The following is a 13,944-nucleotide window of genomic DNA, read 5'->3' on the forward strand; positions in this document are numbered from 1 at the left end:
GACCCTCTACACAGGAATACTGTACATTTAGCTATTCCAGATTTAACCCATAGTTTGTTTACTCCATGGAGAAGGGAAAAAACTTACCAATCCCACTTTAAAAAATTCTGAACTGTTTTCCCAATCTCCTAAAATTAGTAAAGCATACAGTGCATCTCCATGGTAACAAAAATAAGACACAGAATGTGTTTTTGGCATATGAAAATTTATTACTATTGTGCTTTCACCATCAAAACTTATGATCTTGGTCTTTCCTTCTTGCCTTTGTATAAAGCCAAGAGAGAGACATTGGCTACTTTGACCACCTTAAAGCGGACTCCAGGAATGTCACCAACAGCATGTCCTTTACGACCAAATCCAGCAACCAGAACTTCATCATTTTCCTGGAATAAAAACCAACAGTTTACTTCTGGTGTAAGTGGCAATCACTAAAAATGCCCACTCATCCTATAAATGGTGGTGGTGGGGGACACCACTCCAGGAACAGAAGCTAACAGACTAAAACACTTACCTCGATAAAATTCAAACAACCATCATTGGGTACAAAGGCTGTGATTTTTTTGCCATTCTTGATTAGCTGAACCCTGACACACTTCCTGATGGCAGAATTTGGCTGTTTGGCTTCAACCCCTCTGAAATATAAACAGCATAACAGAGTCAACTGGCTTTCTGAAAAGGGGCACATTTTAATTCATTAAGCATAAAACTTATTGAATAGTAGTATTCCTACCTTTTCAACCCATTCCTAAATTGCTAAACTTCAACCAAGTTCTTCCTCATAATGAAACTAATTAGGACAATAGGGGAAACTTCTGGCCTCCTTATAGTTGTAAAATATGAACCAAGAACTAAAGCTAGAAAACCTGCATTCAAATCCTGACTGCCACTAAATTGGACGGGGCCACATGAAATTATCATTTTGTAAAATCTTAAAAAGAGTTGAGTACTGGCAAGTTCACGTGGCTCAATCTTCGTTGGATAACATCACTGAAGAAACTTCTTTATGTTAGTTTTCTTAAGTGGAAAGATCTGACTGCAAATATTAAGTATTTGATGGGTACAAACTGCTCAGAACAGTTTCCACACATATTAAGGTCTCATAATGTTCCTTATTTCATTATCGTTACTTTCTCCCCTCCAACGCCATCCCAATCCCTTCCAAACTAATGCGAAAAATTGAAAAACCTTTGGGGCTTATCTAACCCTAGCCCTCATGTTACCAATTTTCCAACAAACGTGGCTACACAAAGACCTAGAATTTACATTAAACCTCTTTAAGCGCATTTATCTCGAGTTAACCACTAAAACACTGAAAGAAGCAGCAGAGGACTTTAACTCACACTTTTTCAAGCACAATTCCCTTTGCATGAGAAGCGCCTCCAAAAGGGTTGGCCTTCAGGGCTGTGCCCAAATGGGCTTTCTTGTACTGTTTATCATGCCACTTCTGGTCTCGTCGGTGGCTGCGGAGCTTCCTGGCAGTACGAAGACCGCGACACTTGCCTAAAAATCAAAATCACCTTAGTTCCCCAGTGAAAACACCCAACCGTATTCTAATATCTCAGACACTAGCCTCACCTGGACTATAGGCCAGTAGGCTCTGGCATCACATCTCAGCCCAGGGTCCGAACCTCCAAGTTCCCCTTCAACAAACTAAGACGTGGACACAAGCGCCCGGATAGCTGCGTCTTCCCAACGGAACGAAGCCCCGCGCCAACGCTCAGGAGAAGCGTCGCCCCCGCACCTACCCTCCCGGTCCCTCAGTAACTCCAGCTCCACGGCCTCTGCGCCGCACGGGCCCCTTCCCGTCGGGCCATGTGCCTGCGGCAGTGGCGCTCCCTGGCCCTCCCGTCGGCCCCCGGTACGGCTCTCCCGTATGGCTCTCCCTCACGGCTCTGCTCCTATCTGTCCGCCAGTCCCCGAAACCCCGCAGTTCCACCCCAGCCCCCTCAGCCCGGCCAGGGACAGCTCACCCATCCTGCTGGCGCCACGGGCCTGAGCGAAAGAGAGAAGTCGTCCAGGAAAGAGCCACAAGCCACCGCGCGCGAGCAAGCCCCGCCCAGCCGAGGACCCGTGCGGCTGTCTGCTCAGCGCCCGGTCTGGCCGGCGCCTCTCGGTAGGAAGCGACAAGGCTGCACCACTTTCCAGAATCTTCGTCTTAATGAATTTGTGTGAAATCCAGAGCTATCTAATTTGTACTGTGGTTTATTTCTTTTTGTATGAATGCTGCTGACGGAAGGAACCGGGACTACCAATCCCGGAAGCCTTTGCACAAGATCCGCTCCCAGCGCAGGCGCTCTGGGCAGACCCGCCGGGCGGGCTTCGTGGAGTCGGAGGGAGGGCTTCGTGGTGCCGGAGGGCGGGCGGGTCGGCCCTCGGCGTCAGCGTCATGGAAGGTGGGCCTGCAGTTATAGTTTGGAAAGTAAGACTTCGAAGCGTTAACTCTTACGCACAAGAAGCACAGTAAATTGAAAAACGTTTAGTGAAGCAAGGTGACGTAGTATTTTAAAACCCGAGCATTTGTAGACCCGGCCTTAAACCCTAAAGTTGCTGTTTTGGTTAGGGGACCTTGGGTAATTAATTTAATTAACTCTTTAAACCTCTGGAGAATGAAATAGATATGAAAGTTTTCTGGGATATTGGTTTATTTATAAACTTAAAAAAAAAGTCTTACCTGTGCTGGGCACGGCTCTAGGAATTGGAGATACAACAGTTAAGAGTGAAGTTTTCTGCTCTAAAGTTTATATTCTAGTTGTGAGAAGGTAGGAAATATAGGTGCATTTAAAAATAAAAAAGGTAATTTTACTTACTGGTAAGTGCTATAGAGAAAGTACAGTTGGTTAGGTGATAGTGACTCGGGATGAGGGTGACTAGTCTGGACAGGGTTGTGTTAGAAGATATCTCTGTGGAGATTACATTTGAGCTGAGGTCCTAAACAGAGGGAGCCATTCAGATAAGTGTGCAGGTAAAGGCTTCCAAGAAGAGGGATTCTGAACAAGTAGAATGGGCTGGCGCTTTCCAAGAGCTGAAGTGTCAGGGGAGGGGCTGCTGAGTGCTTGAGGAGTAGTGTGGCACTAGATGAGGTCTGGGAGGTACACAGGGACATGTAGAGCCTGTTCACCATGGTAAAGGCTTTGTTTCCTCTTCCTGTGGTTGAATCTTTGGAAAGTTTTGAACAGGGGAACAACAGATAGGATTTATATTTTCATATGTTCACTCTGGCTGTTGTGAGGAGAAAACTAAGACGAATCCTTGAGGCCAGTTGGGAGGATGTTGTGATAGTTCAATTGGGAAATAATTATGGCTTAGAATCTCAGTCTAGGTGGTAAAAAGTGGTTGTATCAGATACACAGTTTGATGGTAGAGCCAACAGGATTTGCTCAGGACTGTAGGGTGTAAGAGAGGAGTTAATTATGATTTTTGACCTGAGCAATTGGGTAGTTTGTGGTTTTATTTACTGAGTGGAAAATACTGGGAGGGGAGAAGTTTAGAAGGGGAAATTAGAGTTCTGTTAGGGATGTGTTAAGTTTGAGATGCTTGTTAGACATACAAGTAGGGATGTGGGGTGGGTAGTTGGATATGTGGGTATGGAATTCAAGAGAGTCATCAGTGAATAGATAACACTGAAAGCCACGGCTCTGAGTGAGATCATTTAGGGGATGACTGTAGCTAGAACAGAGAAAGGTTGGAGGCCTAAGGCCTGGGCACACTGAAAGAGCAGCAGGTGAAGTAAAATAGACTGAAAAGGAGTGGCCAGTGCTATGTTCTAACCAAAGCCAAGTGAAGACAGTGGAAGTGAGCAAGTGTGAAAGAAGGAGTAGATGAGGACTGAAAATTACCTTTTAGGTTTGGCCATGTGGAGGTTACTGGTGACTTTGTCAAGAGGGGATCCCATGGAGTGGTGAAGATGTAAGCCTGATTGGGCTGGAGTCAAGAGAATATAGGAGAGAAGGAAGTGGAGACAGCAATTATAGACCATTTTTGCAAGGAGTTTTTGTATAAAGTTTAGAGAAAAGGGACCAAATCTAAAGGAGGATGTGGTGTCAGGATGGGTTTGTTTAAGATGGTATGTTTTATGGCATTTTTATATTGCTGATGGGATTGTTTCAGTAGAGAAGAAAAAATAGATAATTCATAGAGAAAAGGGATAATTACATGAGCAAATCCTCGAGTAGACTACAGGGGTGCTCAAGTGGAGGAATTGACCTTAGGAATAATAACAATTTATCTATAGTAATAGAGAAGGCAGAATATAGGGGTACAACTTCAAGTAAATTCAAAGATTTTTTGATAGGAAGATGTAGAACCTCTTTTGACTGCTCTTCACTCAATGAAATAAGAAACAAGGGCATCAGTGAAGAGAAAGTAGGGAAAAGAGGTTTGAGTAGAGAGGGTAGGATGTGATAGCAATGTTAGCATTAAATCTTACTATGTGCCACATACTATTTTAAGTGCCTTACATTTATTAACTGCCTTAATTCCCATAACACTAAAAGATAAATACGTTTATTACCTCTGCTTTACTAAGGAATAGGGTCTTAGTCCATTTAGGCTGCTATAACAAAATACCATAGATGGGTGGCTTATAAAAAAACAAATTTATTTCTCACAGTTCTAGAAACTGAAAAGTTTAAGATCAAGGTGCTGCCAGGTTTGGTGTCTGTTGAGAACGCACTTCCTGGTTCAAAGATTTTGCTATAACCTCATATGGCAGAAGGTCCAAGGAGGTTTGGGGTTGCTTTTTTTTTTTTTAATTGTTTTTGTTTGTCTTTTTCCAGTTTTATTGAAATGTAATTGACATATTGAGATCTCTTTTTAAGAGTACTAATCTCATTCGTGAGGGCTCCACCCTCAACCTAATCACCTCCCAAAGTCTCCCCTTCTACTACTAATGCCATCACATTGGGGATTAGGTTTCAACATAAAGAGTTTTGTCTCCTAATTTAGCAGTGTGGGAAAATTGACAAGAGAATGTAGGATTGTTGACCAGTTCTGAGGGCCCATTTGAAATTAGTTATCCAGTTACATCAGTTAGCATGATTTTGTGTATTTTCTTTAGACTCATTCAGTGTAGTGACTGAATAGGTAGAGAGTTGGATTTTAGCAGGGCTGGGGGTGGAATCTAGTCAGGTGAATGTGATAGAGGAAGGACAAGGGAATTGAGAGTTGTTACAAGGAAAGGATTACAGTGAACCATGAGACTGAAGCTGGAGAAATAAGGAGCCAGGGGTAGGCAAAACACTTCTGAAGGCCTGACCATACCAGACAGGAGAAATTTCTGTGAAGCTAAGTAAGATAATGCAGCATTAGTACAGAAGTAGATAAACTGACTAATGAATAGAGAGTTCAGCAAAAGACTCATATGAGTATAGAATATTTAAATGACAGAATTAGATGTCAGATCAATGTGTAAAGGAAGGATTGTTGAACACATGGAGCTGCACAAAAAGTGGTTATCCAAATTAAATTGGATCACCATCTCAGGCTGAAAATAAAAATCAACTCCAGACATTGAGAGCCTGAATGTCACAAATTAAAATTTTTAAATTCTTAATAGAAAACAAAGGTGAATATCTTCTTGAACTTGGGAAAGGAAAATATTTCTAAAGAAAAAGAATGATAAATTTGACCAGATTAAGAACTTCTGTTCAACAAAAATGCCTGAAAGAAAGCAAAAGGACAAGTTAGAAACTAAGTGGATATTCATAGGAAGTGGTTGTAAAGTTGGAATGATTTATTCCTTGAAAGCTTAGTAAAACATCCTATAAAACCATCTGAGCCTGCTGGTGTTTTTGTTTGTTTGTTTTGTGGGAAGATTATTAATCCCAGTCTAAATCTCTTTAATTAGTTACAGAACCATTCAGAGAACTGAGATTTCTTCTTGAGCCAGATCTGGTAAGTCATTTTTTTGAGTTTGTGTATTCCATCTAACTTTTCAAAATTGTTTTGTGAAGCTGTTATGACATTCTGTTTTGCATATATGTTTGTATATATTTGTTGTTGGAAGGTTTTTAACTGTGAATTCAATTTCTTTGTAAATATAGTGCTATATAGGTTATTTATTTCTTCTTGAGTGAGCTTTGGTAATGTGTGCCTTTCAAGGAAGTTTTTCATTTTATCTAAGTTGTCAAATTTATGGGCATAAAGTTGTTTGTAATATTCCTTTTTAATCTTTTTAATATCTATAGAGTGATGTCTCATCTTCTGTTCCTGATATTGATAAGTTGAGTCTTCTCTTTTTTTCTTGGTCAGCCAAAAGTTTATTAATCTTACTGATCTCTTCAAAGAACCAGCTTTGGGTTTCACTGATTTTCTCTATTGTTTTTCTGTTTTCAATTTCATTGATTTCTGGTGTTATCTTTATTATTCACTTTCTTCTGTTTGTTTTGGATTTAAATTTGTTCTTCTTTTATTAGTTTCTTAAAGTGGAAGCTTAGGTCATTGATTTGAGACCTTTGTTCTTTCCTAATATATTTAATGGTATGACTATCCCTCTAAGAGCTGCATACCATGAGTTTTGGTATGTTGTATTTTAGTTTTAATTCAGTTCAAAACATTTGCTAATTTCCATTTTTATTTCCTTTTTGAATCATGGATTATTTAGAATTGTGTTACTTAATATTCAAATATTTGGAGATTTTTTTCCAAATAGCTATATGATTCATTTCTAGTTTAATTCCATTATGGTCTAAGAACATCCTTTTTTTGATTTCAGTATTTTAAAAATGTGTTGAGGTTTGCTTTTTGGCCCAGAATATAGTCACTCTTGGTGAATTCTTCATGTACACTTAAAAAGAAAGTATATTTTGCTGTTTTGGGGAAAAATGCATTATAAATGTTAATTAGCCCAAGGTGGTTGATAGTGCTGTCAGGTCTTCTGTATCCTGTATTCAGGATAATAGTGACAGTATGTGGAGAGAGTGGGGATCATAGTTGGATGTTGGATTATGGTTTACTTTGGTTTTAATTATTTTATCATTAAAAACAAACAAAGCATGAACCGATGGACAGAGTGTGTTATGAACTAAGGGTTTTGATTATTATAGCTATGAAAAAAATTTTTTAAGGATTTAATTTTTGTTTTTGGAGCTTTGAAATTTTTACTTCCTGATAAAGAACTTATTACTTAATTTGGAGCCTGAAAGGAGACAGAATTTCCTTTAACACTAGGCCCTAAGCTTTCTAAAAGGGTCCCCAAACAAAAATGACCTTGAGGAATTAGAGGAAAAGAAAGAAAGCGTCCATGACTGAAAGGTAGTGAGCCAGTGGGAAAATAGAGATCGGTGAAGTTGAAGGGATGGGCAGGACCAGCTCATGTCCAACCTGTAGGCCAGGATAAGGAATTTGGGTTTATTTTGAGTGTGATGAGAAGCCATTGGAGGGCTTCAAGTGAAAGACTGACAAGATCTGATTTACATTTTAAAAATATCACTATGTCTGCTATGGAAGGGCATCATAGAGGGGCAGGAGAGGACCTAGGTTATCCAAGGAGAGGGCTTTTACATTAGAACAATTGAGAGATCATAGGTAGTAGCATTGGAGATGGAGAGATTTAAGATTCAGGGTATAATTTGGAGTTAGGTCATGTTGGAAAGAGCAAAATCAGTGACATCATAATTATCATCATCACACCGCCACCATCTCTATCAGGTATGGAGTGCTATTTAGGTGCCAGGCTTAGGACTTCATACGCATGATTTCTTTTAACCCTCAAAACAACTCCTATGTGGCAGGTGCTGTTATTATCCCCATTTCACAAAGAGTAAGTTGAGACTTGAAGAAGTTAAATTGCTTAACCAGAACATGTTTGTTAGTTTCCAGATTTGTTATCAGAATTTTGATTTTTAAGGAGTTTAAAAAAATTTGTAAATAAATATTAAGTAAATAAGGCATAAAATTGTTGGGAAATGATTTTCTAGCCAGTAAAACACCAAACTAAGGAGCGTAGTTGTTAAAATGAAAGTATTCTTATAAGTTGATATCCATGGTTCCTAGAGGTATATGAAACCTGATAGACTGTCACTAAAGAATACCATTTGGTAGTTCTTGAAATACCAAACAGGGGAGTAGGGGGAGGAAGGAGAACAAGTTTTTCTCTTTCCTAGTATTTCCTTCCGAGTAGGAGGAGTTACATTATATATTTACAAATAAATGCCAATTTATTCATTCTATGACAGGCGAGTAAAGGTGGCGTCTGTGGTAAATATTGGAAAAATAGTCTAGGCATGTTCATCTCTTCCTTTTTTCCTTTTTGGAGTCCAGCCTGCCTGTGGGGCACATGTTTTCTCAGGTTTCTTCTGGGCAGGCTCCTCTTCTCTTGGAGAGCCCAGTGCTGCTGTGACAGGCTGCCTTGCCTATCTTCTGAGGAGAGGGGCTCGCTTACAATCCATTTTGCTCCTGCACTAAATTCTGTCCTCCACTCTGGCCTTTCATAGGCATAAAAGTGGTATTTGGGCCTCTGCTTGTCTTACCCCTTGTGGTTATTTCTCAGTTGATTTAGCACTCAGGTGGGGCAGAAGGGTATTATTATTTGACTTCTCTCGGAGACACCCCCTCATTCCCCAACTAAGAAGAAAAATTGATCTTCATGAATTAGATCAGTTGATAAGGAGATTTAGGTCAAGGGTGATGCTGATTCTTTGTACTGTATGGGAGAGAAGTTAACTTTGGGGAAGAATAGCCAAGGATTTTAACAATGTTGATAGTTGATACTGGAGCATTTAGAATGGTTAGAAGTTATTCCTAGTGCTTTAGCTATAAAAATTGAGGTATTAGTTGCTATGGAAATGTGACAAGTTAAAATAACAGCTTTAAATGGGAAAGAAGAAGCAGTAAAACCAATGCTTACACGCTTTGTATAATTACTAGTAATGAATGTTGAGTGCTTCATTTACCTGATTAAATTATTAAACACAACTTTTGCTTTATCCAAAATGAATGATATTTCTTCTCCTTTCATTCTAGCTACTTTTTGGTGTAGTGATTATTTCTTCTCATATCTATCCTGTGGAACTAAAGAAATATGTGTATTGCTCTATAATCTTACTAATATACAGTCCTGATCTTTAAAATCGTGTTATTTAATTAAACCTCTGTGTAGGTTCGAGGGGGAATTAACATGTTCTTTGATGCCCTTTGTGAAGTTCCTGGGAGGGAGTTATGTTAATTGCGTATTAAAAGTTATTCTCCAGGTGTTCTTTAACTTGGCCGAGAACCAAACAAAAGAAAATTGGTCTCTATTTCAACAGGGACCTTTGAATTATAAGAAATGAAAGATAATTCTTCTTACTAGGAAAAAAAAATAATTTTCATTACTCAATGAAACATTAAGCTTTAGAATCTCATTCCCTGGAGAGGTTTAAGAATCTGGTAGAGGGGTCAGATCTGTGCTGTCTGAGTTCAGTGGGGACTAGTTAATCTTAGTAATTGGGAATGGCCAGTGTCACTCTCTCAGCCTTTGCTTTCCACAGTAAAATGAAGATTCACCAGGATTATTTCTGGATTGTTTAAATGTAATAATATGTAAATTATTACAATATATAAATATAAAACTATAAAAGTAAATGTGCAGAATTTTGAGCATTTTGTATTACTAAGGCTTTATTGCTTAAAAGACTGTAAAGTAAAACAGTATTTTTTCCTATAAATTGAAAGAAAAAAGAACAAGAGAGAAAAAGAAGGAATGAGAAAAAGGAAGGGAGGAAGAAAAGAAGTGAAGGGTTCTAGGTTTATATAGCTTCATGAAGGACAGAGGTAATTTTTTCTCTGATCGAAAACATTAAATTTTCATTCAGAGAATCGACTTTGCTCTTATAAAAACGGTGGCCTAAACTATAGGGCAACATCAAATGGCACATGTCCTCAATATGAGTTTTATTTTACTGATTTAAAACTCTGATTTCTTTCTCTGTCGAGGTGGGGACTCTGCAGGTGCCTGGTGAAAGCATTTTTGAGAGTAGTGGAGGCCTTTTCTTCCCTTGGAAAGCTGCTTCAACTCTTCAAGAGTGAGTTATGACTTACCTCTTGTCTCCTTTTCTGTTATATAGCAGCCTCTCTCTATGCCTCATCTAATCAGCCATTGCTTATAGTGAAGGTGGGGCTGATCTCAGAGAAGGTCTCTGGTTTGCTAGTTGAAACATCCCCCAAAATTATTTACCCCAGCAATTACGTGTTCACATTTCTGCATGTCGCTGGGCTGGGAGCTTCTTGGGGGCGAGAACTAGATCTTTTTACCGTGTATTCCTGGCATCTAGCACATGACAATCAATGCTTGTCTAAGAGACAGACTTATGTAAGAGCAAGCCTCCTGTTTCAGTTTAACTTGAAAAATGAGAATGTAAAACATGTGCCACTAATTTGACATTTTATCCATGTTCCAAAAAGTCAATGGAGAATCTAAAGTAAGAAACATTAACATTTAAACCCAAAGCATTTAAAAGTATTTCATTTACTAACCTGATTCTAATCAACTGAGAAGTTAATTTGATGAAAATTGGTAGAAATCATGGGAGCAGTTAGGCTCTGAACTTGATAAAGAGTCTGTATTAGTCTGGATGTTCCAGAGAAAACCAATATGAATATGGTTCATATGCATATGAATATATGATTTATTAAAGAATTGGCTCATGCAGTTATAGAGGCTGAGAAGTTCCAAAATCTGCAGTCAGCAAGCTGGAGACCCAGAGAGAGGGTGTAATAGTTTCAGTTATAGAGTCTGAAGGCAGGAAGACTGATATCCTTGCTCCAAGACAGGTAGAGAAAGTGAAATCTCCCTTACTCTACCTTTTTTTTTGGTCAGTGAAGGTACTGGGGATTAAACCCAGGACCTCGTGCATGCTAAGCATGTGCTCTACCACTGAGCTGTTACTCTCCCACATTCCACCTTTTTGTTCTATTTGGAATTTCAGTGGTTTGGATGAGGACCACTAACATTGGAAAGGGCAATCTGATTTACTCAGTCTACCAATTCAGATGTTCATCTCATTCAGAAACTGCCTGAGAGACATACCCAGAATAATGTTTAACCAAATATCTGGGCACCTCATAGCCCAGTCAGATTGTGTCATACTCCTCCACAAGGAGCAAGAAGTACATGCATATTATGATAATTTGCTAGTAAACTGATAGAATGGGTTTTTGGCCATTTGCATTTTCAAGCTACTGAATTCAATGAAATACTTGAATTAGTTGATTTTCTGGTTATGGTTGCCTAAATATTCAGGCCCTGGGAGTCACAACCATGTGACATGAAGTGGGAATTAATTATGTGACTTTTTTGAAAAGCTTATTCATTATTCTGTACATTTTTTTTAGCACTGACTTTGACCAGCAGCATCTTGGGCTCTAGGTGTACTTGAGTTAATTAGACACGGTCCCTGCCCTCATGGAGCAGGCCTTCTGGTGAGGAAATGCACCATAAATAAGTAACAAGAAAGTAAATACCTCAGTACAAACTGTGGTGTGTGTTATAATGAGAGTGAACAGAAGGCAGGGAGAGCCAAAGGGGTGTGAGGTGATCCCCACAGAGGGAACAACATGTGCAGAGTCATGAGGTGCAAAAAAGCTTGGCATATGGAGGGTGTTGAGAAGCACCAGTGTGCACCAGCAAGCCAGTGTGCTGGAGCATGGTGTGGGGAAGGGCGGCCATAAATGAGTTGAGAGAGACCAGCAAGGGCCAGGTCATGCAGGCTTCGTAGGAGGTACATGGATTTGGATTTTGAATCAGTGTGCAAAGACTGCTGTAATTAATTTGAATATTTGACTAATGTCATTTTCAGTCTGAGAGCACTTGGATGAATAGAGACTGTAATCTGACATATGCTAGATGCTTCTTAAGGTAAATATTAGAATTAATGTAGATCCATTTTTTTCCCATAAGAACTCAATTCCATATGGCCATATATGATTATGGGAAGATAGATTTTTGATATTCAAATTTTCAGGTAGCATTTCATTTAGTAATGTATAGTAAATCAGAAGATGAAGCAAATCCAAAATATTTTCAGTTGAAAAGAAGGTGGCATGGATGTACAACTTCCTGTTCTCTCATGGAAAATTTTAAGAGGGTATTTTTCATGCTCTTCTACATTTTCTGTTTATCTTGTAAGTCACTAACTGCTCTTTGTTCTGGAATATCTTTAGGATGTTTCTATAGCTAATAGCCTAGAAAGGTAGAAATAGTGCCCTCCTCTTTAGCAAAGGACGAGTTTGTTTATAGTCTTGGAAACTCAGGGTTCCTCTCCTGAAATGAAATCCACTGTGTGTGCAAGCATCCGTCTGGGCCCACCCATATTGCTTTAGGGGAGGTGACACAAGTGGACTGATGCTCGTAGTGCTTACTATGTGGTGAATAATAAACTAAGTCCTTTGTCTCCAGTCCATGAGTATTGTCTTCTGGAAGCATCCATGAAACCATGGCAGGCTAACTTGTTAGCTTACAAGTTGGTTAAAATCTTAGACCTTCATGGTTTTGGACACAGACCCTTCAGCCATCTGAGCAGGCAAGTACAATTCCAGGCAGGTGATACCCTGTGCTTTGCAGCCTGCAAGCTATCATATTAGCATTTTTTATCATTGCTTTTCTCCTCTGAAGTCACAAGATGAGCTATTCTCAGACAATCACATTTGAAGTGTGACTTCTATTCTAAAATACATGTGTGAAACCTACTAGCTACTAATTATTCTGCCTTAAATGTTCTTATTCAAGTGAGAGAAAATTTCAACAGCAGAAGGAATACTATATTAAAAACTTAAGACCATCAAGTCATAAAATATATTGAAATGATACTTGATTTAAATAAAAAATTTTGTATATGTTTGTGTGCCTGAAAATATAACTGAAGCATACCTCCAAAAAAGAATTTTATGTGATAAACACTAAGGGATTAATATAGTTTCTGAGTGTTCACAGAACCATTTTGATTACAGTCCAAGATCATCACGGGCTTGAGCTCTCACCTCCTTCTGACCAGGAATTTGAGGAGCAGGGTGATCAGATACTACTTCTGCTAGCATAGGAGACTGTGAGCAGCTGGAGGAGATATTCTTTATTTGCACTGTTCAGTACAGTGGCCCCTAGCCACATGTGGTTACTGAGCACTTGAAATTTTGGTTAGTCTGAATTGAGATATGTATAAGTGTAAATTATACATCAGGTTTCAGACTTAGGGCAGAAAAGGAAGGTAAAATATTAATAATTAAAAAAATACTTATGTTTGAAATAATATTTTAGATATATTAGGTTAAATAAAATAGATTATTAAAACTAATTTCACCTGTTTATTTTCAGTTCTTTTAATGTGGCTACTAGACAATTTACAATTACGTATGTAGCTGTTATGTTATTTCTGTTGAACAGTGCTGTTCTAGATCCTTACTACTCACATGCAGTCCTCAAGCAAGCAGCGTCAGCAGCGTCAGCATCATCTGGAAGCTTGTTAGAAACAAAGAATCCCATTCCCCACCCCAGACCTACTGAATCAGAATTTGCATTTTAAGAAAATCTCATGTGATTTGTATACAGGTTAAAATTTGAGTAGCAGAGAATCCCTAAGACTAGGATTGCCAGATTTAGCAAATAAAAATACAAGATATCTAGTGGAATATAGTTTTCAGACAAACAACAAATGATTTTTTAGCATAGTATGTCCCAAAATCTGCGTTGGACATACTTATTAATAAAATTATTTGTTGTTTATCTGAAGTTCACATTTAACTGAATGTCCTGAATTCTATTTGGCAACGCTGCCTAAGACTGAACTCCTCTTGTCCAGACCTGTCTTGCTACTTGAAATTCTGCAGAATCAGGAAAAGGACAGAAAGGTAGAGATGAGGGGTGGAAGTTGGGTAAAATGAAAGAACAGAGAAGAAAGGGAAATATGCTGGAAAGTAGGAGTTAAGAATGGGAATGGACAGGCTTTTTTTTTTTTTTTTAACAATTTTTATTAG

At 38.8% G+C, this 13,944-nt stretch overlaps 2 protein-coding genes across 3 annotated transcripts in view; one reads left to right on the top strand and one right to left on the bottom strand.

The window, feature by feature from the left end:
• Positions 1 to 186: 186 nt before the first annotated feature.
• On the bottom strand, positions 187 to 2,125 carry RPS23 (ribosomal protein S23). The gene is made up of 4 exons (XM_006187271.3): positions 1,971 to 2,125; positions 1,341 to 1,500; positions 512 to 632; positions 187 to 383 (listed from the first exon to the last, which is right to left on the bottom strand). Exons 1-4 carry the CDS (start codon positions 1,972 to 1,974, stop codon positions 237 to 239), a joined length of 432 nt encoding a protein of 143 aa, XP_006187333.1. The 5' UTR covers positions 1,975 to 2,125; the 3' UTR covers positions 187 to 236.
• Positions 2,126 to 2,205: 80 nt separating this feature from the next.
• ATP6AP1L (ATPase H+ transporting accessory protein 1 like) overlaps positions 2,206 to 13,944 on the top strand; it is a 38,090-nt gene continuing 26,351 nt past the window's right edge. For both annotated transcript variants that reach the window (XM_032475471.1, XM_032475480.1), the window contains exons 1-3: positions 2,206 to 2,419; positions 5,846 to 5,892; positions 9,913 to 10,001. In XM_032475471.1, coding sequence (XP_032331362.1) covers positions 2,221 to 2,419; positions 5,846 to 5,892; positions 9,913 to 10,001 — 335 coding nt within the window. In that variant the 5' untranslated portion in view covers positions 2,206 to 2,220. The remainder of the gene's footprint in view (positions 2,420 to 5,845; positions 5,893 to 9,912; positions 10,002 to 13,944) is intronic.

This window comes from Camelus ferus, chromosome 3 (genome assembly GCF_009834535.1).
Source record: "Camelus ferus isolate YT-003-E chromosome 3, BCGSAC_Cfer_1.0, whole genome shotgun sequence".
NCBI lineage: Eukaryota > Metazoa > Chordata > Mammalia > Artiodactyla > Camelidae > Camelus > Camelus ferus.